The 27578-nt window shown below is 39.8% G+C and overlaps 1 protein-coding gene and 1 pseudogene across 1 annotated transcript in view; one reads left to right on the top strand and one right to left on the bottom strand.

Moving 5' to 3' along the window:
• The first annotated feature begins 468 nt into the window (after positions 1-468).
• The window catches only part of TFAP2D (transcription factor AP-2 delta), a 57633-nt gene continuing 30523 nt past the window's right edge, over positions 469-27578 (top strand). The window contains exons 1-4 of the mRNA XM_032299658.1: positions 469-1167; positions 4601-4661; positions 14268-14433; positions 14607-14725. Of these exons, the coding sequence (XP_032155549.1) occupies positions 619-1167; positions 4601-4661; positions 14268-14433; positions 14607-14725 (895 nt within the window). The 5' untranslated portion in view covers positions 469-618. The remainder of the gene's footprint in view (positions 1168-4600; positions 4662-14267; positions 14434-14606; positions 14726-27578) is intronic.
• LOC116565813 lies at positions 24431-25232 on the bottom strand (annotated as a pseudogene).

Below are 27578 nucleotides of genomic sequence, written 5' to 3' on the forward strand. Positions count from 1 at the left end.
AAAACGCGCCCTTTTTGGAATGGGCTTATTCAAGGAAAGGGAAGCAGAAAAAGGGGAGTCGGATTCCCTCCCTCAAACGACTTAAGGAAGTGAGCAATTGAACGATTTGCACAGGCTGGATTTTTTTAAATGTATGGACAATGATTGTGAGCAGCCCCGGCCGAACATCTCGGCATAGACAGGCACAGAATTTCGATGCTGGGATCTAGTTGGAGTGGCCAGGCGGCGCGGGCCAGCGCTCTTTTCGTGTGGACTCGTTCCTCTGCTCCCCGCGGCCCCGGAGTCAGTTGCAAACCTGGATCCCAACGCCAAGCTCCCTGCACAAGTTGGACAGGGGCAGTGTGTGTGTGTGTGTGTGTGTGTGTGTGTGTGTGTGTGTGCGCGCGTGTGTATGTGCGTGTGTGGTGTCACCCGCACCTATATAGGGTGGGGGATTTTTTTCCGCTCTCTCGACTGTGAGGACGAGGCCGCCCACCCCCAGTTCGCCTGTTTGCAAAGGCCGTCTCTGGCGAAGACGCTGAGACCCTGCTTCTGCTCGGCCCGAGTCTTGTGCGCCCGCTTTCCTTAGAGTGCCAGAGAAAGCTCCTGGTTCTGGGAGAGCGGCGCCTTGGTTGCAAAATGACAAACCTCAAGTTTTTCTGCTCTCCCTTTTCCCCCTCTTCCTTCCAGATACGTCACGACGGATCAAACAGCTACCGTTTGATGCAGCTTGGCTGTCTGGAGTCCGTAGCCAATTCCACTGTCGCCTATTCCTCCTCCTCTCCTTTAACTTACTCCACCACCGGCACCGAGTTTGCGTCCCCCTACTTCTCCACTAACCACCAGTACACCCCGCTCCACCACCAGTCCTTCCATTACGAGTTTCAGCACAGCCACCCGGCCGTCACCCCCGACGCCTACTCTCTGAACTCGCTCCACCACTCGCAACAGTACTACCAGCAGATCCACCACGGGGAGCCCACCGACTTTATTAACCTGCACAATGCGCGGGCGCTCAAGTCGTCCTGCCTGGACGAGCAGAGGCGGGAGCTGGGCTGCCTCGATGCCTACCGCCGCCACGACCTGTCCCTCATGAGCCATGGCTCTCAGTATGGAATGCACCCAGATCAAAGACTCCTGCCAGGGCCCAGCCTGGGGCTGGCCGCCGCGGGAGCAGACGACTTGCAGGTAAATAAGCATGCAGCGAATTTGTCTGCTCCCTCCCCTCTTCGCCCTCCCCCTCCCGCCCCGTTAATGCTCCGACTGTAAAGCATCTCTCTCTCTCTCTCTCTCTCTCTCTCTCTCTCTCTTTCACACACACACGCGCACACACACACACCCCACTTATGGAAAGTTATCAAAACAATTAGAGGAGGAGTGTGCCCCTTCTGTTTCTCTCATTGGATCCAGGCATTTCACCTGGACGCACGGGAGTCCGGCCGGCTGCGGCACTCTACCTTCGGTGGGTCCTCACAGAAGTCTTTTGTGAATCAACATTTCCGACCCTGAGGGGATGAGGTGGGGGAGACCGAGGAGTCTGGGGTTGGGCCAACTGGACTCTGAGTAAGACCCGTAAGTGATAACCAATCGTACCCTCAATCCCCGCACTTCACAGGCTCTGCCGAGGCTCACCAGGTGTTTGTCTCAGAGTGAGGTTGTGGAGATCTTATTACAAATAGGAGTCTGGCTTGTTCTAAGGAAATTGCTGGGACCCTAAGCTTGAGAAAGTTTCAACAAATATACTAGATTGCTGTGGAAAGCAACGAATCGCAAATGAAAGTCTCAAAAATCTACCCCAAGAGCTGCACAGTGCATTTTGCCACGGGGTAGTGTTGAGTTTAATTCTGTCTGCCTGATGTGTACACAAAACCGCAGCCCAGTTACATGATTTACAACTTTAGTTTTGCTCTTCAGGCCATTGCATTTAAAACGCAACCCCTTAAAAAAAACGAAAATGAAGAAATAAAGGTAGTGAGAAAGGGAGAAAAAGGAAGGGAGGAAGGAGAAAAGGAAGGAAGGAAGAAAAGGAGGAAAAGAAGAAAAAAGGAAAGAAGGCATGTATTCAGACACTGTGGAGGTCATCATTCAATCAGATAATCTCTCTTCTACTTTATTTCTTAACACATGTTTGCACATTTTTGCCCAACGATAGAATATGTAATTATGCAATTACGTTGTCAGAGGCGTATTTTAAACAAATGAGCCCACAAATACTCAGAAAAGAATTCAAAGACCTATATTTTTAGCTCCTTTTAGCCGAAAGTGAAGTTCTACCTGTGAGTTCCTACTTTTTCAGTCTGCACAAAGCTGGCCACCTTCTTTACACTCTCCAGGACAAATAGGGAAATATTCAAACAACACAAGTTGGAGACGTAAGAGATCCCTTGTTGCGCACAGAAAATCTTTTCCCCTCATTTACCTTTTAGTAGGGGATTATTTTTAAATTAAAGTGAAAGCCCTTACGGTTCCAACAAAGAGCCATAGCAGTAAGATCAGCGCACAAGAAAAAAGATTTAGCTCCATAAACCTTGACTTTCTACATTTATATTCACAAAATAATTTTATACGCTCAGGGCATTTTTACATTTTTCACAAGGATCTCCTTATGCCTCAAGAGGGAAAAAAATCTGCCATTCAATGCTTAGCTCAACTAAAACCTATTTACTCCTTTTAATAGCCGCGTCTGCTGCTGATTTTTTTGTATCTGTACAAATTTTTTTTCTGTGCTAGGCACAAAGCCGGGCATTTTTCAAAAGAGGGGATTAGAACATTTGCAAGCACCAGACAAAGAGCGAATCCCGTGCAAAAGGACACCGTAGTGTATCCAATTTTCGACTTAGTGCCATTCAACTGGTCATTTATGCAATGTCATCTGACCAAACAACATGTTTTACTTATGAGGGGAAAAAGTTTGTTAAGTGAAGAAACCAAGATTCGTTTCTTCTAAGAAAATAAGCATTGTAACCGTGCGCCAGAGAGTGGGAGGGAAAGTGGTTCACTCTCTTGGAGAGCTTTGAGACCATTTATCATATACATTTCAGATATTTTGAAACCTTTTCTTCAGCCTGTCTCTTTTTCCACATACAAATGTCCCCTTTCTCTTTTATTACTCAAACTGAAGCAATATTACTCATACTAAGGGACACATGCCAAGATTCTAGAAGACATAGAGTACTGTGTATGATATACGTTAATACCTTTGCATAGATATATCCACGTATGTATATATCATATTATACATCCATATTTATCTATCTATCTAATCTACAAATGCTATGTAGCAAGTTTTTAAATCTGGCAAGTTATTTTCTTCCACTGTTCTTGCACCAAGTTGGCAGAATGAAAAAGAAAGTCATAGCTACTTTTAGAACAAGAAATGGGGAGGGAGTGTGTGGGAGAAACCAGTCTCTCTCCTTTTATTTCTTCCTTTTTAAAACATTCATCAGCATATGCCTCATTTCAAATGCAACAAATGTAAATATACTTTTCCCTGCACAGAATTTTAAGTGAAAGTCCAATGGTTTGGAGGGCAGTCTAAGTCTGCCTAACAGATGCAAACAGTCTTGTGGCTTCAGTTCCATCTTTGAGTCTCCTAAAAAGATTTGCTATGGCCAACAAAGGAAACTGTCACACCTTTTCCCATCACCGCTTTAATTTATGCTCAGTCTCCAAGTTTTTTTTTTCATATTGATTTGATAATCACTTTAAGGCAGAACATTTAAAATAAGAAAGAGCTCGTGAGTAGGTTGAAAAGGGGGGTCTTACAGGCCTGCCTCAATATGGTGAAAATGGGGAGGCGAAAGGGAGCCAGGGTTGTAAAGGTTGTTTTGTAAAGTGGGTTTTTATTATGCACCGACTCTCTCCGCATTTACTTAACTCTTCACGGGCTGTTGGGTAGGTTAACACCCTTCAAGGCCTCTTTCATGTCCAATACCTCGTTTGTTTGTAAAGGAAAATGAGCCTTTAGCACATTTCGATTTGGAGGAAAAAAAAGACAGACAGGGAGAAATTTTTATTTTTCTTAACCAAAAATCAGCAAACCCTTTCCATCTTTCCAGCTCCAGGGATTCCTCAATCCATTAGGACCTTGAAGATCTACAGTGAGTGAATCTGAAGGTTTTTCCTTCATAAGACCCATTTGGGTAGCACTATAGGATGTTCCTACATTTGGGGTAAAACAGAACCTCCATAAGACATCCTGAATCCTGCATATGAAATAGCTCCTCTGTGTCCCCAAGAAACCCACAGTCCCAGACTTGACACTCAAGGTGTAATTTGCCCTACTCAGAAAGTGCTGAGTGTACATTGTTTGTATGTATGTTGTGTGCCTTGATGGGGACTCAAAGGGCTTCTCATTCTCTTGTGCCAAGATGAAAGGCTCCCAGGCACTTTGAAGTGTAATATTGTATGGTGATGTAAAATGCATACCTTAAGATTTATACAACTTTCAGATTGTGGGGTTTTTTTTGCAATTTTTAAAAAATGTGTTTCAGCTCAATGTTTGCTTTTAAATGTCTACTGAGACAGAGTTTAGGAATGGGCTAGTCTAAAAGATTTTACCTACATGGTCATACATATCAGTATCCATTTGAGTAATTTTATTTCTGTTTCTTTTATTAAGGGCTCTGTGGACGCCCAGTGTGGGCTTGTTCTCAATGGCCAAGGTGGAGTGATAAGAAGAGGTAAGTAACAACATGTTAATCCTAGACATTCTTCTCTTATTTGTTACTTTGTTTAGAAGATCTGGTGGTGCTCAGATTCCTTTTCTGATGATTAAGAAAACAATTACTCTTAGTCAATTATTCTAATCCAACACTGGCATATCCACATTAAAAAGCCTTCTTTCTTCCATTAAGACTTGAACCCAGGCTGTGGCCAGAAGGCTTGTGATAGGAGATATTTGTTGATCCTCACAGAACAGTGACAGAATCAAAGTCAGAGGCAGAAGGAAAGAAAAAACAGAAAGAAAGAAAAGCTTCTCACACTCCCTTCCCCCAACACTAATACCACATCCTCAAGCAGAATTTCTGGTCTTTTTAGCCCTAAATGTGCCAGCCACAGCCTGAGTGTTTGAGGTGATGGTGTTAGCTTGAGGCTTTGAGGGATTCTGTGAAAGGCTAGATCAGTGAGGCTTTAGGGGAGGCTAATGAAACACCAATATTGTAGCTGGCCTTATTTTTCTAAGTGTCCAGAACATTTCTTTCTTTAAGGGAGAGTGTGAGGAGGAGGTGGTGTTAACTGTACTGGATAAAGCTTTCTTGTTCCCATCTGTTGAGGAAAACATCTGAATCCAGAGTTACCCATGGAATTGGAAGGTGGGGGAAGGCAAGAGGAGAGAAGAGAGCTGTTGCTTTCAGCTTGGGCTGCATCTCAGATGTTCCGTTTTGACAAAAGGTTTTGAACTATGACATTCTCAGGGCCTTAAGGCAGTGCAGATTTTGCTAGCTTCCCCTGCTTAACTGTACCCAAAGCCTCTGAAGTTTATTTTCCTAGCAAGCTGAGTAACCCGAGCAGCACACAAGGAAAAGAGGGACCAGCTGTTATCCCAACTTCATACGAATTAATAAGATATGGCCTATTCACCAAGACTAATTCCTGCTCCAGGGCCACAGTTGTCTGCAGTAACAGAACACTAAAAACTAAGTCACTTCTGATGGAACCAAATAAGTGTCCTTCAATCCCTCTCCACCCCTTTCAAAGCTTCTTGAAAGATTTGCTTTTCTGGGTAGAGAAATGTGCCGGTAGAAATAAGTTGAGTCTTTCAGGATTAAACTGAAGATTTTATATTCCAATGTCCAATGTAAATTCCATTTAAACTAGTGGGTAAAGAAAACTAACGGTTCTTTCCTTTTGGAACTTGGTTATTGTTCTAGTGGATGCTGGTAGTTTACATTAAATTTAAAAGAGCTGCTCAACTCTTGTTTCACCCAATGGAGATTAAAATACACACACACACATGCGCGCGCGTGCGCGCGCACACACACACACGCACACACACACACTAGCGGTATAGTTCCACAAAGATCTTTTAAATGAGAAATATTAAGTTTGCCAGCCACCCTGGTACTCAGGCACATTGAAATGGAACAAAATAGGCCCAAGACTAATGAATACTGAATACACTCTGTTGGAGGAGGAAAAAAAAAAAAAAAAAAACCTGCACAGTGAAAAGGAGACCAGGTGAGATGTGCTGATCGGGGTCTGTTGGGACGGGTAAAATTAAAGGTGAGAAAAGAGCACTCAGGGCGCATAGAGACGTCGGTGGTGCTGAAGGACAGCGCCACTAATTAGGGACGGGAGCCCGCTTCTCCCACAGCTGGCCTCCTGCTACTGCAGCTTCGCATTCAGTTCTAGACTCCTATCAAGATCAACTTCTCAAATGCCTGGAAACTGCATCTGAGCAGAAAATACCGGACAGAGGATGGAATTACTTGAGGGTGAGGACGGGAGCTGGAGAGGAAGCCTCTTTGGAATCAATTAAATTTCCAGAGAGATTTAGGGGAGACTCTCTAACCCCCTCACCCAATTCCCAAGAATGGTCAAAGCTCTTAGGTATCTCCAAGATGTTAGGTACTTTATCGGAGCCACAGAAATTGTCTTCCTTACGTTATGCTTTATTATTCTTGTAAATATCAGTCCCTATTAGTTTCACCTAAAAACTGTTGTTGAATCTCTACTTGAAACCAAATATTGATGTCATATGAGAACAGTGAAGCTCCAAAGAGACAGGGCATGTAACCTGGGGTTTATATCTGTCTTGTTTGATTAAACCCTGCTTCGTAGGAATTCAGATTTTAGCTGCTGAGTTTATTCCATTTCCACCTGTCTTAGAGAAAGGCCAGTTAACCTAGCTGAGCCTTGGAAAGGAGAGTGTGTGTCTGTAAGTGTCTGCTTTACATGAAACAATCAATGTTGGTGACAATTTAAAAGTGGATAGCAAGGAAGTGTACTCCCAAAAGAGAGTGTATATTTTGCTGCAGCCTGCCCAGACCCTCATCTCAGAACTCCCTTTTACAAAACCCTAAAGAAGTTTATTTTCTCAATTGTCATGGTAGTATACAGGATCCCTAATATAACAGCTCTGACTAGTGTTCATCAAAAATCAGGAAGACATTAACTCAAGTGCTCTGCTATACTGCCATACCTCATATGACCCGACATCGTCTAACAGCTTAGATAAGAATATTTCTTTTCCAGTTTATGCTTTACAGATGACTCAACACATGAGACATGATTTCTTGAAAAGCACAACTTTTCACCATTTTCTCTCTTTTGCTAAGTTTCCGGATCAATTTACATTTCTAGTGATTTCCAGAATGTACTATGGGAGGTTCCACTTTCAAAGACCCCAAATGGTGTTCTTGAAGAAATATAGGTGTCTATGTGCTTTACATGAGCTAATCAGGGATATTGTCCTGGTTTGCAGTGGCGTGGAGGGCTTGGGCGTGCTCACTCGTTCTTTACATTTGGCGACTTCAACTTGTAAAGAACAAAAAATAGTGTTGCGCTGACTCACTTTGTTAAGTGGCAATTACATTATTTTAGTCTGTAATGAAGGCGTGATAGCCAAAGAAGGCGTGGAAGAGGGGACAGCAGCGAGGTAATTACCACCTAGATAAAATATTTGCCACAGCCTCGGAGGCGCAGCTCCCTGCGCGCTCACTCTCGGTTAATGGTGTGCGCGATTTTGCCCGCAGCTCCGCCACTCCAACCATCAGAACCAATAATCTTTACTTTACCCTGTGCTCGCGTATCGATAGCTTCTTTCGCCTCGGGCATAGGCTTTGATATGTTAATATTACTGAGTAGCAAATTCTGCAGAGATCATATTAATGTTGTACGTACAGAGTGGAGCTTTGCCTTCGTTGAATATTCAGATACCGGGTTTCAAAAGGCATCTCTTGAAGAAATGAGGCTTCTATTTACAGGAGTCGTCTGTGTTTTAAATCATTAAAAAAAGAAAGAAAAATCCACTCTTTTCTTCCTCCTGCATCTTCTGAGGCTCCCTTATGGCCCCCTCCCTTTTGTCAGGCACGGGTCCCTTTCATTTCGTGCTCTGGGTATTTAATAACAAGTGAACAGTGTTGATGACGATGGTGATGATGAAGCTCATAATGAATGAATCCATATTGGAATCGCAGGGTGGGGGTTCAGCTGGGTAGTGGGCTGTGGACCTCAGAAAAGGGCTAGATGAGAAGACCTAGCTTTTCCTTACGTGGGTGGAAAGTGACATTTTGGCCCTGGTCTCTTTTGTGAAATCGGGATGGCAACTAAAAAAAAGGGGCGGGGGGCGGGAGAGGAAAAAAAAATGAAAAAAGTGAAGAGGGGAAGCGCCCTTGTTTCGCTTTGTGATCATTCTGCCTTGCAGCCCCAGGCTAATTTCAGAAGCTTAAATACTGCCGTAGCCTCTGGGCCACGCGAAGAGGGAGCGGACCCGGCCACTGGCAGGCAGGAGCGCTTTCCCGATTGCCCGTGGCTACACAAAATACAAACTACTTTGAATCAAAACATTTTTGGGGAATTAATATGATCTGAACTCTGCACGTTTTAAGAGAGTTGGAGTTTGTCAGATCGCTTAGAGGTGACTGGCACGCCAAGGCGAAGGCATTTATGCTGCGGTACAAATATTGTCAGATCTGATTTAATTTCTTTTAAAAAAAAAATGCTTCCTTGAAATGGAGCCTTAGCTTCAATTGCCCAGTCTGCCAATAACAGTGTAGAAGGACCTGACCGCTTTTCCCTTTATCCGGCCTCAAGGCCAGCAGCAGGCTGCTTGGCAGGAGGATGCTCTTTCCACTGCTTCTCTGGGTTTCAAGAAGGCCCAGAGCCTTGGAATCCGGGTTGGAGTAAGTCGTTGGCTCTTTCAGCAGCTCCTGAAGGCGTACAATTGGAGGAGGGTGGGAAGCCTTGCTCTTCCTTTGTCAGTAGTCTTGGGACTCCAGATGGACTACCTGGAATCTCTGCTCTAACTAACCAAAACGCATCTCTACGGTTCATCCGTTGTGGGTAAGATAGAGCCAGAGATACACCTCAAGCCTCGCCTGCCTCCATAGTCCCCAGTGCAGATTCTGCTGGTTTGAAATTCAATCTCCTTTATATAAAATCTAAAACTCTTGTACCAAAGCATCCAGAGGCATGCTTTGTTGGAAATCTTTTTTGGGGGTTGGGGGTTGTAGAGGGGAAGAGGTGGCTCTCCCAACAGCCTACAGCCTTTTCTCTAATTTCTTCAACTGCTTTGAAAAATCAACAAAAGCCAAAACACTTTCTGCATTGGGGAATCGGGATTAATCCCTCCCCCACATGCATACACCCCAATACACACCATTACACATCCACCACCACATTAAACCAGCCAGTCTCTTCACGCAGACCTCTCTTTCTTTTGTTCTGCCAGAATCTACAAAAGGAGAAGCTCATTCGGCCCTAGTAATCCAGCTACGTACCTGTAATGCTGTACCCTTCCCCCAAACACCACAACTCGCTGCTGACACATTATCAAAGGCCTACTTGATTGCAATTAAGTCCGCATCCTTTGCTGTTTGATTACAATTAATATCTACTGCCATGGGGGTGGGGTAACATGGGAGAGGAGGTTTAGGAAGGGTGAGAGGCTAGAGGGGAAGCAGCCGAGAATAATTCTACCCACCCAACTCACAAGCGCACCTCGCAGAAATGCAACCGCAGAACAAACAGGGACAGGAAATTCTTGTAATCGCTTACACATTTTTAATGTGTCAGAAAAAACGAGCGATCACTGGAGATGAAGAAGGGGAGAAGAAAAATCCCTGCCGTTTGTATTTCTTTCATTTGAATTGTAAACATCTGTTTGGCTGTAAGGCGAACAGAACATTTATTTTGCTCTCAAGATTTGGTCTAATTATGTCAACACCGACGCTGCGAAGAGTGGGGCGGCGCTGTAGCTTTGGAGAGGATGCGCGCACCGGCCCAGCGCCCGGAAACCCGCTAGGAAGTATTGATCGCACCTGGAGAGCGCGCTGGGCCTCTCGCCACAGCCGGGTGCGTTCTGAGAAGGGGGGAGGCGCGGAAGCCAAGCGTGTGGCTCAGGGGCAGGTTTAGAGGCTCCAGGGAGCCGCGGCTCCTTAGAGACAGCCGCCGCTGTTTCCCCTGCCCTAACAGCCTGGGATGAGAAGAGAAAAAGCTCACCCAGGCGCTGGGGCTTGGCTTTCCCATCCAATTGCAGCACAGAAGGTGGCGGGGCGGGAAGGGGGGTCGGCCGGTGGTGTCTTGTCCTACTCCCCAGCTCACACTGTGCGAGGTGGTAGTTGTTTTTAAAAAATAGCAGGGCTGGGTGGCCTATAATCAGGTTGCTGAGCGCGCGTGAATCCATATCCCGTTGCACCTCTTTACAAGCTGGGGAGGTAAGCAGAGCAGGTGTGAGCACCTTCGTTGTTCAGGTGGACAGAACGGACTGAAACCCAGAGTCATTCTCCCAAAGTTGCATGGGTCGCTAGTTGGCCAAGTTCTCACTTGTAGCCCAGTACTCTTTCCACAACCCCACACTCTGTCTGCAGACACTGGCCCAGATGTCCCCAGCTATGCAGAGGTAGGGCCGCCCCATGCTTCTTCAAGCCGAGTAAGATCTAACAAGATATGCCAGCTGGAGGATCTGCATTCATGTATTTTGTGCCAAGTTTTGTCACACCTGAGACAGAAGTCTCTGGCTGACTTCTTCCTGTAGCTATGGAAATTATTCCTTTTATGAAAGCCATGTCCTAGGCAAGGGACCTTGATTAGATAGTTTCTGATTTCTTACCAGTGTTACCATAGCTACCCATCAGAATTTGCAGCATCACTGAAAATAGAAAGCCCTAGCTCCAAATTCCAAATATAAAAATAGTGAACTTTATGAAAGTATTGTTTCTGTGCACTGTATATGGAAAAGAGATAAAGTCTGGAGAAGTTCTGCATGAATACACTGGCAGTAATATCAAAGACATTCCTAACTGAGATGCTGAATCTAGAATGATTATCACATAATTTCAATAAAAGCTGACATGCCACACAAGCACCATGAGGAAGTTCAACTAGTAACACTGGAGATGACTACTGTAAATGGCTTGGTGTGGGCTAATGTTTTGTAACATTCTTCTTTGAGGTTTCATCATTACCATCCATAGTCTGGATTCCCTTAAAGAAGTCTCACTCCCTCAGTACCTTCAATCTAAAGGCAAAACCCTGGTGATATTGACCTATTACTTTTTTCCACTTCCGTCAAGAATAAATCACTGAGAAGAAAGATATTATGTTCCCCATGTTGCTGTAAACTCTACAAGTTGCCAAATCTTTAGCCAGGACTAGAGAGTTCCCCAAGGCTGCAGCAATGCCAACTATCAAAGCAACAGAAATTCCCTTTAAAGATGCTGTGACATAAAAAATAAAAGACTCTAGAGTTGATGGCTAATCCTGAATACAAAATAAATCCTTCAGGCAATTTATGTGTGCATACAGAATACTCTTAATATGCAGCTTGTGTAACTTACCTAATAAATGCCTACTTGAGCATAAACCAGAAGCCCAACCTAGATGTAGGAGAGGGAGACTCTGGGCCCAGGGAATTTGCATGTGGGTAGGTAGCAGACTCAGTGGCTTCCCTGGGAGCAGCTGGCTTTCAGCACATGGGGTTTGCTTTGCCAAAGTCTTCCAGTTGGGGAGAGTCTGATCTAACAACTTCTTTTAAAAAGTGATAATCATCTACATCTCCCTAAATTAGGTTTTTAATCCACTGAAGATTTGTAAAGATAGGAAAGTCTAAAATTGTGTTATTCCCTACCTTTAGTATCCAGGAAAGTAATTCATACATGCTCTCCAATGCTCTGTTCTCTCACTCACCATAAACTTGAAGCTAAATGGCAACTGGGTGAGATTCCCTGTCCTCATTTGTATACTGACAAGTGTGCAAGAGAGGAGAGTTTGTGTGAGAATATAAATTTGCTTATGATTCATAGTGACTATGAGTAAAGGCCCATTTTTAGAAGAGTGCTATGCAAATTTTGCATGCAGACATTGATTTCTGTTTGTTCAGTATATTTGCTTTAGACCTATCTAATTCCTGAAATAATCAGGATCATGATTATCACAGTATGACTCTAAAACACAGATTCATTAATACCTACCTTGCTTTCCTGTTCATCTCAAATTTTAAGAAATCGTTTAAGAATTTATTTTTGAAATGTATTTTGCATCTGTAAGTACAGAGTGAAACCATTAAAAAAATGTGAAATGGTAGTCTCAGGTCCCCCAGGAATCTGGGGGAATGTTTTTATTATTGTTATTGGATTTGGGCTTTAAACTTACAAGAATATGAAGAGGGGAAGTATAGGAGAATTTGTGTGTAGCTCCTAAAGCAGGTGTTTACATGGTTTGCCATTGTATTGGCTACAAGTTTGATGGCAAGAAATGGATTTTAGTTTGACAATTGAGATTATGAACTCTCCGATTTCTAAGTGAGAACAGGTTTTCAGGCACTGGCATGGAGGTTTTGGCAGAGTGCACAGGACCCAAATTATAGCCTGAAGATGATTGGCTATCCTGATGTTCCCACGGTTTACTCTCCTGGTTTTTGTTTGTTCTTGTTTGGAGAAGGAGTTGCAAGAATTCAGCTTTGGAATGCTGAGGGAGAAATATCCTGGTCTCCAGCACTTTCAGGGGAAACATGGGTGTTCGACAGTCAGGAAGAATGCCAAAAGGTACAGGGGTAGAAACATTTTAAGAGTGGGGCAAGGTTAGCCTTTTCTGTTTCCTCAGGTTTGGGATCCTTTTGCCTTTTTAAATGTCCTACCAGGGTCGTTTGCAACCCACCCCAGAAAACATAACAGAATCTGAATGCCAGAGTTGCTACCACCAATGTAACATTCTATATGTGCTAGTTAGTAAAGGAGGGTAGGAGATGTCTGGGAGGAAAGTGGTAAGTCCTAGTTCAGTGCTTCTCAAACTTTAATGAGCACGTGAATCATCTAGGGATCTCGTTAAAATGCAGATTCTGACTCAGAAAGTTTGGAGTTGGGCCTGAGATTTTGCACTTCTAACAAGTTAAAAAGTCAAAATATTTTGGACAACACTCTTCTGCCCATTTTTCTTCTCCTGCCTACTTTTTTAAACCTCTTTTTTTCTCGTAGAACTTGACCCTTTTCTGGAGATGGGTCATAAGATTTCCCTTAGCTGAAGAAATAAAATGCATGATCAACAAAGCCAACTTTGAATTTGCCTCTGACCCTTAAAAATTCTGCCTTCAGTTCGCTCAATGCATGAGGCAGTTTTGAATCCCGGAACCAGATAATCAGCAGGGTGGACATTGGCTCCAAACTCTTACAGTGGGGGAGGAGTTGGAAAGTGGGAAACTCTTCTCAGACACGATCACCTTTGGATCCTCAAGTCTGCTTCAGTAATTGCTGACTGCCTGAGGTTACAGAATATAAACTGTTCCTGGAGGAGACTAAGCTCAAGGGTCTTTCTGGAGCTTGGAGACAGAAAGCTTCTGTTCCAGGAACTCCAACATGGCAATATTGCCTTAGTGATTTTGCTACTGACAATTTGTTTTGTTCCCTAATAGTAATGATGACAATGACAATTACAAGAATATTATTATCAGGAAACATTTAGTAAGCATTACTATTACTATGTTCTAGGTCTTGTGCTATGTTTGCCTTTGTGGGCTGATATTGAGGGCTGGCATATAATAGAGGTATTATCAACTGTATGGGTTGGAAATTTCTGGCAATGAGTAACTGGTTTTCAGCAGTGCCTGGGATTGAGTGACTGTGGTGCCTTTACTTGGCAGATGGATGAGAAAAAGATGGCAGTTTTCAAACACTTTAGAAAGGACAATAATTGTGAATAAAACGTTTTCATCCATTGTATACATTGTGCATCTGTATGTGTTCACAAACACACAACCCTGTATAAGTAATACCTAGACTTTGTGGAGTTAACTATTGGAATTCAGGTTTTTAATTAATTGAAGTGTTTCTTAATGTGGATGCTGCCAAAATTAACACTGGCGAATCAATCTACACTCTACAGGATGCCAATGTTTCCTAAAATTGCAATTGCAACACTCACAGACATTTTCTCAAACATTGGAAAGACACTCCCCTGAGTAGTATTTGAAAGAACATTTAGAACAACTCTCTGAAATGATCTGGGTTATATATAAGTACAATTGGTAGCATATATTCCCAAATCCAGAATAGTCTCTTGATGTTTACGGCCTCTCATGCAGTTAGCTTCTTTCACTGTCACTAATATGTTATATACTTTTTCCTTCCAAGGTGGTACCTGTGTGGTCAACCCTACAGACTTATTTTGCTCTGTTCCTGGCCGTTTGTCCCTTCTCAGTTCTACTTCCAAATACAAGGTGACCATTGCTGAGGTAAAGAGGCGCCTCTCACCACCTGAGTGCCTCAATGCTTCACTCTTGGGAGGCATTTTGAGAAGGTAAGACAAAGCTGTTTTCTGGCACAAAATGTCTGTTTACTAACACCATACCCTCTATGCTTAGTCCTGATTTCTTCCATCTGATATTGTATTCCCCGTGTGGGTCAAGTCATCTTATAATTTTCATCAGAGTGTGAAATTTCAAAACCTTGTTTTTGTTTATTTTTATACAGAGCAAAATCAAAGAATGGGGGCCGCTGCCTGAGAGAGAAATTGGATAGGCTTGGCTTAAACTTGCCAGCAGGAAGACGGAAAGCAGCTAATGTCACTCTCCTCACTTCTTTGGTCGAAGGTATGACTTTTCAGTTTGGCAAAATAATGCTGGAAGGTTGGCAATTCTTTGAAACTCAGGTTTCTTAGATTATGCTGTTTTATTTTTGTCTGTACCATTAAGCAAGTCAGTTAACAGTTAAGGTAAATTTCCTAAATTATCTTGACAATGATGATTAAATTAGACTTAAAATAAGATTTAGATAATTCATAAAATAATACTTAATTTGCTAGTCTTGGTAGTATTAGAAAAGCAGACAATGGAAGGTTTGGATACTTCTCCAAATATCCTCTAAATAACAGCAACATGAAATTGGCAAGGCTCTTGTCATTTGTATTACTGTTTATTTTAGAGTTAAGTAAATCCAACTTAACTCATTATAATTCAGTACAACATGACCTATAGGAGAAACACCCTTTTATGAAGAGTTCACAGATGTCGAGGCATGATACTGAGACTGAAGGCATATTGTATTAATCCTAGCAGACCTCTCTTAAGACATGCTGAAGTTTCACGGCTGTATGGGTGGAAAAGCTCAACTCAGTCAGAGAGAGGTTTAAATTAACCAGTAGAACAGAAAGAGAAGTGGAAATAAATATAGTCCCAGAAGTTGTTTTCTTTTTTCCCAACTTACTTTTTCTCTTTTTTTCTCTTATTAAGGTCTAAACTTTACGTATTCTTATTCAATCTTCTTTTAAGGAGAAGTATTATTGAAAGCTTTTTTTTTTAACATTGTAGGGGAACTTTTGAATGGCAAAGGAAAGTTCTTCCATCACACAGAATGCTATTGTTTTAAATATAAAAGGCAGGGGCCTTTTGCCAAGCCTCACCTTGAAGGCACCTGTGATACTTCTTGCAATCGTTATTTGTCTATAGGTTACTGAAAGGAAGTAGTGAGTGAAAGACAAAACCAAACATCTATTATTTTTTCAGATTGTCAATATGTAGTATTTACTGTACAACATTGAGAAGTAGTGTGTTCTTGACATTTGTCTTGGCAGAATTGCTTTGGTGATTTTGCTCTTGATAGCCATCTTTGCTGTGTTTCCTGATAGTAGTCATGATAATAACAACCACAACAGTAATATTATTGACAACTGACATTTACTGTGTTACTATTACCATGTTCTAGATCTTGGGCTGTGTTTGCCTGTGTGTGCTCGTACTAAAGGCTGGCATATGGTAGATGGTTTTAACCTATCAATCACCGACATTGGGGAAGAATAAAGCAGAAAAAAAATGATTAACGGGTTATTTCCAAAGGGAGACAGATTGCTGCTCATTTTAAGTAAAAATGCTGGTAAAATTATAGTTTTAGTTGTTTAAGATTATAACAAAATACTCCTCCAGTTATTCTGGTATAAAATGATGTTTAAATATCATTGATTTAAATGTTCCTTGGACTCCTTTCCACTACCCAGGGTGATTCTTTATGAATTCTCATAAAATTTCTAACTGGTGTGAAAATTAAAGATCCCAGTAAAAACTTTCCTCCATGCTCTCTGTCAGTCCTGAAAAAGACACAGCATATGCTGGTCAGTACAAATGAAGAGCCACACAAAGTATGATCACAATTCTTGTTGATTTTGATGGTAGGCAAGAGTACTGGAATATTCTGTATGGAAATCATCAACCTGTACTAGCAGCAAGGGTGCAAGTAAAATATGCAGACTCCTAGGATGATCTCTGGAGTCTTGTCATCCTACTCTTTCAGCATGCGCCTTCTATCACAAAAGTGCCTAACTTGTGTTCTATTGCTGTGGCCTCTGCTCACAGGTAGCTATCAGCCTTGGCTAATAAAACAAGATTTTATTCTTCTGAGGAGCATCTTATCTTAATTGTTTGCTTTTGAAATCCCCAATATCATCATGATGTAGAGAAATAAATTTTTTACTAATGAATTCCAGGTACATTGATGAAACTATAAAAAAAGAGATTGAGTGTTAAAGGGACCTTTTGCTCCCTTCACTCCCAAGGTAGTAAGACCCTCAAACCTTCAAGCCCACTTTCATACACACACACACACACACACACACACACACAGACAATTTTTAAAGTTTTATTACTATGTGAAATATTTTTTGACATTTTTATTTTATGCCATATTTTGTATTCTGTTTTAATGTTCACTGTAAACCCACTAAATTTATTTCACAACTCACTGTCAAGGCATGAATCATGACCTACAGTTTCAAAAATTGCAAGTTACATTGGGATATGAGGGGAACCTAATCTTTGACGAACAAGGATATTATATCTAAACTGAAATAGGCTTCATTATAACCCCGAGCTGACAAGAAGAGTGACTTCATTGTTGATGACTCTTTTATATTTTTATCCCCACATTTCAGTTGGGTTGGTGGTAATAGCTGATGACTGCTTTCCAGCCAGCAAGATGCGATGTTCTAAACTAAGTCATGGCCCCTGAAACCCTGCAGACAATATTAGGTGTATAAGGAATAACAGTGACTCAACTCTAATTCATTAAACCTCCTAGGACATTGAAATCGTTGAGGTTTATCAGCAATTCTGGCAACTTGATCCAACATGGGTCTAATGTTAGTTCCATTTGTACAATTTTACTTCTGTATGAATTTCACCATGCTTACTATTTCATGTTTATAAGTTCTGGAATTGACCGTGTCTTTGAGTAATGTTTTTCCCCCTCAATCAAATATTTTTGCAAGAGCCAGAAACTTTTTAGACACTTTTCAAAAATTCTAAAACTAGATTTTTAGTATCTAAAATAGTCCATTGGCTTTCTTATATGACCTTTCTATGGTCTTGTGGGAAAGAATACTACTATTTTTTCCATCATTTTAAAACTGAAATCTCTCATTTATCTTCTAGATTTTCTACATTAACTTATATGTGCATATTACTTGCCAATAATTAGTAACTTAGTTTTTCTTAACTATCTCTTAAAACCATTGATTGAAATTGTTACAGAGTAGTTTAGTCATAACCAGAAGAGTAGTTTCTCAAACATCCTGATGACCCAATACATTAGTGGGGTTTAATCATATCCTCCCATTTTGGTACAACACTGAGCACAGGAGAAAAAAACATCTAATTGATTTTATTTCTCATAGAACAGACTTATAAATAAATCTCATGAAGGTTAAACTTCTACAACTTTGCAGAGCTTGACTCTGCCTCTTTCTGGGGAAGATTTAAATACAGTCTTGCCATTGCTATTTTTATAGAACACCAATGAAAGAATAGTGTGTGGGAACCCTGGCAGGCTTTCCACACAGAGATGATGTAATCTTTGTAAAGATCCAGTCAATGAACAATAAGGTGCCTTGTAATGGGGATTCAGATTAGCAAACGAATATTTGTTTTTCAAAAACAACACTTGTTACTGACATAACAGGTTTTATTATGATATCCCCAGGTTTCCATACTTACCTTTTGTTTTCACTTTTAAAAAATTATTTTAATATCATTTTTTCTATATTCCTTTTAAATGAAGTCACTCTATGAATAGCTCCTCAAATTGTTTTTAAATTCACATATCGGAGTCATTATTTTTAGAGATCATTTTAAGGATATATAAAACAGGATTATTTGATGCAAATTTATAGTATATTCCAATAATTCACAACTCTTCTGTTACAAATATTATTGTATCTACTAACTAATGGGATGAAGAGCTGGAGACTGACTGAATGTTTTTCCACCTGATAAAGTTGTTTGAAAAGTAAACATTTTAATAAGGCAGATATTTAGAGTGGAGATTTTGGAAGGTATACATAACATAGATACATTTAATTTTGAATGAGACAGAAATATTTGAATTGAGTCCCACGAAAGCAATATCACATTTAACTTCTTTTTTAACCATATGTCTTCATCCTAGTGGTTTAAATCTGTAGGTAATAATTAGGTATAACTCCTTGTACCCTGCTTCATTACAAACCTCTTCTTTTCATTTTCCTTTGTGAATTACATTGCTTTTATCCATTCTAGTATCTATAATATCAGAAAGATGTCAGTCTCTGACAAATACAGTGGCTTAGATTTGCTTAACTGATCTTCTTGAAGAGACATTGGAATAATTTTGCACTCAAAGAGTAGAAATAATTCTCTTCTAGAGTGGAAATTATTCTCTCTAGAAAACATTCTAGAGAGAAAGAAAAAAAAAGAAAACATTGAAGGAATTTGACCAATATTACAATGCCAGTTTTAACAACCTTGTTATATGTTTATTACTTTTGAATCAGCAACTTCTGTGGATGCCTCCTCCATATTTTACTTCAGAAGAATATTTTCAGAGCTGGTCATTATTCAAATAAATACAAGAAGTCAATCATCTTGTTATTCCTGCCTATCACTCCCTTCTTACCTATGATTTTTCAAGATGGCTGACATTGCAGAGTATTGCTAGAAGGAAATTCTGCCTGCCTGAGTGGGTTGCTTTCTTGGGACAGTTTTGCTACATTTGCAAAAGCTCATGTAACATTCTTAGGCAATATTCAGGATTCTGAAAGTACAGCCTATTTAAGCTCTTAAATATAAATACCTTCAGCTGAAATTTGTTATGATAGGAGATTAAATTCTCTCTCTCTCTCTCTCTCTCTCTCTCTCTCTCTGTGTGTGTGTGTGTGTGTGTGTGTGTGTGTGTGTGTGTGTGTGTGTATTTAAACAGTATAGGACAATGGAGAATATAAATATATACAGCTAGTGCTCAGCTTACGACCATGATTGGTTCCAACAGACCGGTCATAACACAATTTGGTCGTAAGTTGAGTAGGCTATATGTACAGTACTGTGAAATGGTGTTATAAAAATCTTTAAGTCATATTTTATCATAATTTTCTTTCATTTTTGTTATATATCATAATTGTCTTTGTTCATTTTATGCCATTTGTATCATCTCTACACCATTGTGTTTCTTATTTTTACATTCGTCAGGTTTAAGTAAAACACTGCATTACCAGTACAACTGGTTTAATATTTGCAAAACATACAAAATTACAAAATACAGGTGCATACAAACATACAAAATACGGGTGTAAAAAATACCATAGGAAATATTTTCCAATTGCAAAACATCAAAATATATAAACATGTACGAAACATTTTATTGGCCGCTGATGCTTTGCTGCGGATGGTTGATGTCCTCATCTGAGGCAGCAGTTGGGGTTACTGGAGTTGGTTTTTTCATAAACATGGTGAGCTTTGTCTGAATTGTATGTTTCTTTTTTTCTTCATAAATTTCACAGTATGGATGAAACACATTGTGTGCCATCCGTTCAATCCTTGCAAATCGTTCGATGTTTGGGTCCATTGCTTCAAAATGTATAAGAAGTTTATTGGGAGGGGTTTGATGAAAAATATCCAAGACACAAAACACAAATTGCTGTACCGAGTCTGGGATAACAGTTGAAATGGTGCACGCGGAGATGGTAGTGCTGCCAGAAGCTGGTCCACACTGTCGTACGCCCAGCTGGGCAACGTTTGCGCTGCCAGACGTGGAGCAGTTGTGGCTAGAGATTGTGGTCGTAAAGTCGAATGGTCATAAGTTGCACAGGTCATAAGTCGATCAATACCTGTATCAGCAGAAGAAACGGAACCACTTCCAAATATTATGTATGGTCTCCATCACTCTTTCTCAGCTTAAATCCTTAGTAACTGTTGCTCTTGTCTTTCATTTCAAAATATGTACTCTCAGACCCTATCCTAGACATCCTAACTCATGTAAGTTAGTTGTTTTGTGCCACTTGCAAAATCTATTAACCCTTTACCTGGTATTTCTCCCAACACCTCTTACCCTCAGAATAATATCATTTTTCAAGTATGGTCTGACTTTGGACTGGTTACTGAGCTTTATTTTCCTAATTAATAAGTAAAGACCATAATAGCTATAATGATGAGGATAATGTCAGCTGTTATAATAGTTCCCCAAATTTCTGTTACTTAACATAATAGAAGCTAATTTTTCACTCATCACAGTCTGATGTGAATGTTCATTATCAAGGGCCTTTCTTATTGTCAGTGTCTCTTTCAAAGACCCAGGGACCCAGAGTTCTTCCGTCAATAGTTTACTCTGCCTAAGTCTTAGAGTCCTATTCATTTAGCTCACAGATGAGGAAAGGCATAATGGTCAAAGTATACTGCTTCTTATCCACTTTAGCAAGGAAATGATCCAGTTACTACTATTCACATTCTATAAGAATTAGTCACATGGCCATACCTTATTGTGAGGATGTCAGTGGGATATGCTAGAAAATGTAACCTCTAGCTGAGCAGAGTCTTCTCAGAAACAACTCTATAGTCTGTAAAGAAAAGATGAAAACTTTATGGTCTAGCATCCATATCTACCACAACATCTGCCCTGTGTTTCTTGCAGAATTAACTGCATTCACATAGATTAAGCATTTGCACAATAGGCCCCTCATAAAGCCACTTTATAAAAATTAGTATCTGTCTCCTAGTTTCCTTCTTCCTAAAAGATAGTGCTGCTTAATAGTAAAATTTACTCAAAATCATAAAACTTTAGCCCTGTAAGAAAATGAAAAGTGAGTAGTCTAGGCACTACAGCATAGTAGATAACAGTGTGGTTTCTGGAGTCAAATAAAGGTGTGTGAACTCACTTCTACGCTGGCTATAAGGGAAGACACATAACCTGTCTTAGCATAAGCCTCTTTATTTATAAGATAGTATTAAAAAACAATGCCTTCTCATAAGATTGTGGTAAGGATTAAATTAGAATGTTTGCAAAGCACTTACCACAGTGCCCAGCATAAAGCCATTGCTCAATACATTTCAGTTGTCATTATTATCAAATGAGAAAACTAAAATCAAAGTGAGAATAGCTGTTCTGTACAGAATTATACAATTGGGTGCAGGAAGGATGAGAACCCAGATCTTCTGGTTTGCAGCACCATGGCATATTTCCCATTTAGATTTGTTTTTGTGGCATTTATTATGAACAGTTGCGTTGCTGAGTTGCTTCTGAATTTAACTAAAGTAAAACTCAGGGAAAGAAAGATCTTTGAGCTTATTTTTCTCATTAGATTGGCCCTTCCTTCTGGCTAGGAATCCTGGACAAGTTTCTTGAACTTTCTTGTGCCCAAGCTCCAAAACCTTTGTCCACTTGTACAGGATTTTTAAAACCTGATTAGCCTTCTGCTGCTATTTAATCTCTCAAAATTAGGGGGACATTAAATCTTGGTTTAATCTCCTCTGAAATAATTAATAATTATCAGTAGTATCCATTGTACTTTTTTTTTTTTTTTTTGAGACAGAGTATCGCTCTTGTTGCCCAGGTTGGAGGGCAATGGTGAGATCCTGGTTCACCACAACCTCCACCTTCCAGGTTCAAGTGATTCCAGTGCCTCAGCTCCCCGAGTAGCTGGGATTACAGGCATGAATCACCACGCCTGGCTAATTTTGTATTTTATTAGAGACAGCGTTTCTCCATGTTGGTCAGGCTGGTCTCAAATGCCCGACCTCAAGTGATCTGCCCACCTCGACCTCCCAAAGGGCTGGGGTTACAGGTGTGGTCACCACACCCAGCCTCCATTGTACTTTTAAAAGGATGCCAATTCAGTAAGTTATTAGTTACAAGATTCCCCTACAAAACCTTTTTATTCCACTCTAGCCAAACTGCCAAAAGGCACTAGAAAGAAATCCTACCACTTGGTGGTATTTCCCTTCTGCCTTTAATCCTCAGCCTAAACGACTGCATTCCCAGGAAACAAGGAAAAACAACCAACTTGCCAATGAACTCTTTCCTATAGGTTAGATCTACCAAGGAAGTTTTCTTGATGTGATTATTCTTTGGAAAGAAGTATCATTGACTACATGAGACTTGTAGGCTTGAAACACCAGAATCATTTTGCCAAGTGTTAGGGATAACATTTGTTTAGGGAATACTTATTGTAAGTCATTCTTCTCATAGAGTTTAGAACAAAGCTGATTTTCTTATTGCTCTCACACAACAACAGCAATGAGCAGTTTTTTTTTTTTTTGGACCTGTGAAAAGCCCAACAACAGGCTTTTTTTTTTGACACATGAAACTAAAAGGCATATGAAACTTGAGGAACTCATAACTGTCATTTCCCAAATTGCTCCTTCTCCGGCCTTCTCCAGACGTTGCATTCCCGCATTAGTCCCACCTTTGGGAGAAAGGTTTTCAGCTTTCTTCTAAAAGCATATTTGATATGAAAAGAGTATTTGTTGAACCCTTATATTAATAGCTCTAATTGATGTTCACTTTAGTCGGACAGTTTCACCTGGAAAAGCTCTGGTGTTCCCTTTTATATACACACACTTCGGCACTGATAGTGTCTTCTTGGGGACAGTTTTGCATTTTTTTAGACTATGAGGTTTTGCATCATCCATAAATATCTTATTCTAAGCACAAAATAATTTCCATCTAGGAGACTCTGTTTCAGCAATTGGTAATCAGATAAAACTTATTGTTACCTATTATCTAAAAACTTAACGTTTATCAGTATTCAATAATTGGTCTCAATGAACCTAAAATAGTATCACACAATATTATGGATAAATAGATACCATCTTAGAGTATATCTTTTAAAATCATATGCAAAGTTTCTAATATCACTCTCCTGGGCTACATTTTAAGACTTCATTCATTTCTGAAAGGGAAATGTATTTGCATGTAGAGGCAGAAGGAATAGGATACTATGTATATGTTGTTATGTCTGACTATGTGCTTGGGTGTCCATAAACTTCTGTTCCTACTCATGGTGACTGTGCCACATAAAGGCAAATTATTCAAACCAATTTGCCTCAGTTTTTCCCTTGCCACCTTTGCATTCTTCTCTTAGTGTCTTTCTTTTCTTTTTTCTATGATTCTCTCTTTCAAAACTTAATGAATCAATGAATGCTTTTTTCATTTTGGGTTGTTTTGTTCCTAGAGACAGAGTCTTAAGAGCTCTGTTGTCCAGACTGGAGTGTGGTGGCATGAACATGGCTCGCTGCAGCCTCTACCTCCTGGACTCAAGGGATCTTCCTGCCTCAGCCTCCTGAATAGCTGTGATCACAGACATGTGCCACCATGCCTGGCTAAGTTTTGATTTTTTGTAGAAATGGGGATCTCACTTTTTTGCCCAGGCTGGCCTGGAAATCTAGATTCAAGTGACCCTTCTGTCTGGGCCTCCCAAAGGCTTGATTATAGGAATAAGCTGTGGCTCCCATTGTTTACATTTATTGAAATTCGTAGATATTCTAATCAAATTGGAGGCTGTAATTATTCCTAGTGATGACTAACTTTTATTGAATAATAGTGGAAGACTTGGAATTACCCACATTCCATTTGTAATACATGTTTGAATTCAGAATTAAACCTTTCCAAGAACAAGGCAAAGAGTAATTTACCTTTTGATTAATACAAGTTTAAACAAATAATACAAACAAATAGTTTAGGATTCAAATGTTACAGAAAAGTATTCAGTAAAATACTTCCTTTTCACGCTGTTCCCCAGTTATTCAGTTTCCCTCCCAGAAGAAAACAAATGTTATTAGTTTATCTGTTTCCTTCCAAAGATATATGTGTGTATCTCTTTTATCCATTTTTAAAACAAATTATAACATTCTGTAGACACTATTTTGCAATTAATTTTTTTCACAGTTTATCTTAGTATGCATTCTTTTTTACAGTGCTTACAAGTTGTTTATTCTTTTAAATGCTCATGGTATTTCATTGAATGATGCATTACAATTTATTTAACCAGTTCTCTTCTTTTTTTTTTTTTTTTCAATTGAGAGCAGGTACTGTTTATTAACTGACCATCTTAGAAAAATAATCATGGAAGACACCTTAGTTCATTCTTCTAATAAGCCTGTTGATCTGATCCTCCCTGTTGCCTGCATCTCCACCTTCTACAAAATGGGTGGTCTTTTTCTTCATTCCGCCCCGTGGAAGGGCCACAGGAAGTTATTTGCTTCTTTGAAGCGTTTTCCAACAGTATAGATCTCATGAATCAGATACTCCATGCAGATGATGCCGTATTTTCCAAGAGATCGAGCAATCAGAGCGTTATCTGTCAAAGCAATTCACTTCTTTTTTATTTTGCCCTAACCATGTTTGTAGATTAGTTCATTTACTGACTTCAGTTTTGGGTACCCCCATGCAATATATGGCTCTACAATCCTCAGCATGTTAATCGAAGCCTTGTTGAGCTTCACAAAAGCTCCATTGAAGATTTGACAAAGGCGAAGAAGCTGCAACACCTTTCGGACCTTTGGGCTCACACCACTGATACCTCTGATCCTGATGACAAACGCCAGTTTGGGTTCTGCAGGTACATAGAAGTGGTCAGCTTTCCTTGCCATCCTCGCCATTCGAATTTCAGTTCTGTACATCTGCCTATATTCCTTGTGATAATGCTTCGCTTTTTCATAGATAAGCTTCCTCCTTGCCTTTCAAGGCATCTTTTGGGCAAACTTCTTTCTCAGGTGCTTGATCTTCAGCTCTGCAAAATTCCTTCGCTTTTTCCTGAGGGTTTCCGGCACAGCAGGAACCTTCTTCTTCTCTTCTACCCCCTCCATGGTTCCAGCCGGAAAAAGAGGAAGTCCTTAACCAGTCCTCTTCTAAATATCATTTAGTTGTTTTCAGTCTTTGGCTATTACAAATAGTGCTTCAATGAAGAACCTCAAACTTATATAAATAGTTCCACAAATATGCAAGTGCGTATCTTCAATATATGTCTAGGAATGGTGTCGCAAGGTCAAAAGATATTTGTATTTATAGTTTTGATCAATTATTGGCAGATTCTCTTTAATAGTGGCTGCAAATTTATAATCCTATCAGCAATGATGATAGGAACCACTGACATTATAGTACTTTCCTGTACTCTAAATTAAACAGGAGACTATCAATTTTTTAAATCTTTGCTAATTTGATTGACTAAAACAAAAAGCCCTCCATTATAAAAGAGATTGAGAATATTCCAGACTTTTATGAGCTTTTCTGTCTACTTACTTATTTTGTATATATGGAGTAATTTTTTGTGCTTTCCTTATCGATTTGTAAGTTTTCAGTCTATATTAGGAAAATTGACATTATATGTTAGTGTGTCATTTGTATTACATACTTTTATTTGTCAGTTGGCTGTTATGGGTTTTTGTTTATTTGCTTCGTTTATTGAGGTCTCTGCTTGCAGAACTTTTTTATATTAATATAATTATATTTCTCATATTTCATTTCCTGGCCTTCAGTTTTAATTGGAACACTGTAAAAGGCCTTTTTAATTCCAAGATTATAAAATAATACCATGTTATCTTCTAATTATTGTGTGGTTTCATTTTTTTATGTTTAAATTTATGACCCATCTGGACTTTGTTTCGTGGCTAAACATATGCTATAGATCCAGTTCTATTTGTTTGTTTGTTTTTCCAGGTGGCCACCTTGTTGGCTTAATACTTTCTATTGATAATCCATCTTTTCCCTACTAGCTTTAAGTGCAAGCTTCATCTTATATTAAATCCGCCTACACAAATATACTTTTCCAATAAGCCAAAGTCTTGGTTTTCCTAACAATGCTATCTCTACTTCCTACCACATTTTCTCTTTTGTTTATAGAGTTCATACCATATTAGCCAAATAAGACAGGTCTCATCATGCAAGAACCCAGCCAGACAGAGGCTCTTACAGTTTCATATTAACTCACTAGCGGCTGCTTTCCCTTAAATCTGCATTTAAATCTGTTTCTTATAAAACCCAGTATCTTGGTACAATGTGCAATCAATCTTTCCTCAGAAAACATTTTGCCATTAACCTTCTATTTCAGGGCAACCTCAATAAATATCACTTAAATTTTTCCCAATATTTCTTCCTAATTTTTTACTTTTTGCTTTGGAGCATGGAAAAATGAATTCCCTAAAATCAGGGAACAAATTTATCTTTTGTGTTCTTCCTACTTTCTGGAATTTATTTGTGCCTGCTTTTTAAGAGAGATATTTAATTTGTTATCTGCTTCTGTTACATTGAAAAGTTGAAAATCATTCATGGTTTCCACTTTTTTGAAGGTGTGGTTATCAAGTGACACATAGAGTCTAAAGTCTTGCACTTGAAATACTTCCCTCCAAATACCTACCTTATCTGCCTATATACCCATGTACCCTCCTTCTTTTTTTTTTTTAACTTTTATTAAGTTCAGGGGTACAAATGCAGGTTTGTTACACAGGTAAACTTGTGTTGTGGGGGTTTGTTGTGCCAATTATTTCATCACCCAAGTATTAAGGCTAGTACCCATTGATTACTTTTTTTGATCTTCTCTTACCTTCCACATTCTACCCTCCAAAAGACCCCGATGTGTGTTGTTCCCTCTATGTGTCCATGTGCTCTCATCATTCAGCTTCCACTTACAAGTGAGAACGTGTGGTATTTGGTTTTCTGTTCCTGTGTTAGTTTGCTAAGGATGCTGGCCTAAGACCTAAAGACAGAAATATCATTCGATCCTATTCTAAAATATATAATTCTTGAAATGATATGGAATAAAATGGAGGTATGTCATATTTAGTGTGTGCTTCAACTGTATTAAATTAAATTTTTTTTAAAAAAAAGGTGGATGGCCAAGTGCTGCAGTACATTGAAATAAAGGGACAGCTTAAAGTAGCTCTGAAAAACAAAAGGGAACAAGGGAATTCTACTTCTCTCCCGGAAATGAGGTGACAGCAGCCATATTTGCTGTTCTGGAAATAGAAGGAAAAATGTCCTCAGGCTTTTCTGGATTGTTCTTTCCACCACAGTTTATTGAACTTCAGTTCATTGTTCACATAGGCATTTTGTGCTACCGCAGAGACAGAGGAGCTCATAGGTCTTTATTTTCCCAAATCGGTCAAACTTCTTACTGTTTTATTAATATGCTTTTCTAATTATAAAATGTCTAGTTTT

Source organism: Sapajus apella, unplaced genomic scaffold, assembly GCF_009761245.1.
Source record: "Sapajus apella isolate SASKATOON/1434 unplaced genomic scaffold, GSC_monkey_1.0 scaffold41, whole genome shotgun sequence".
Taxonomy (NCBI): Eukaryota; Metazoa; Chordata; class Mammalia; order Primates; family Cebidae; genus Sapajus; species Sapajus apella.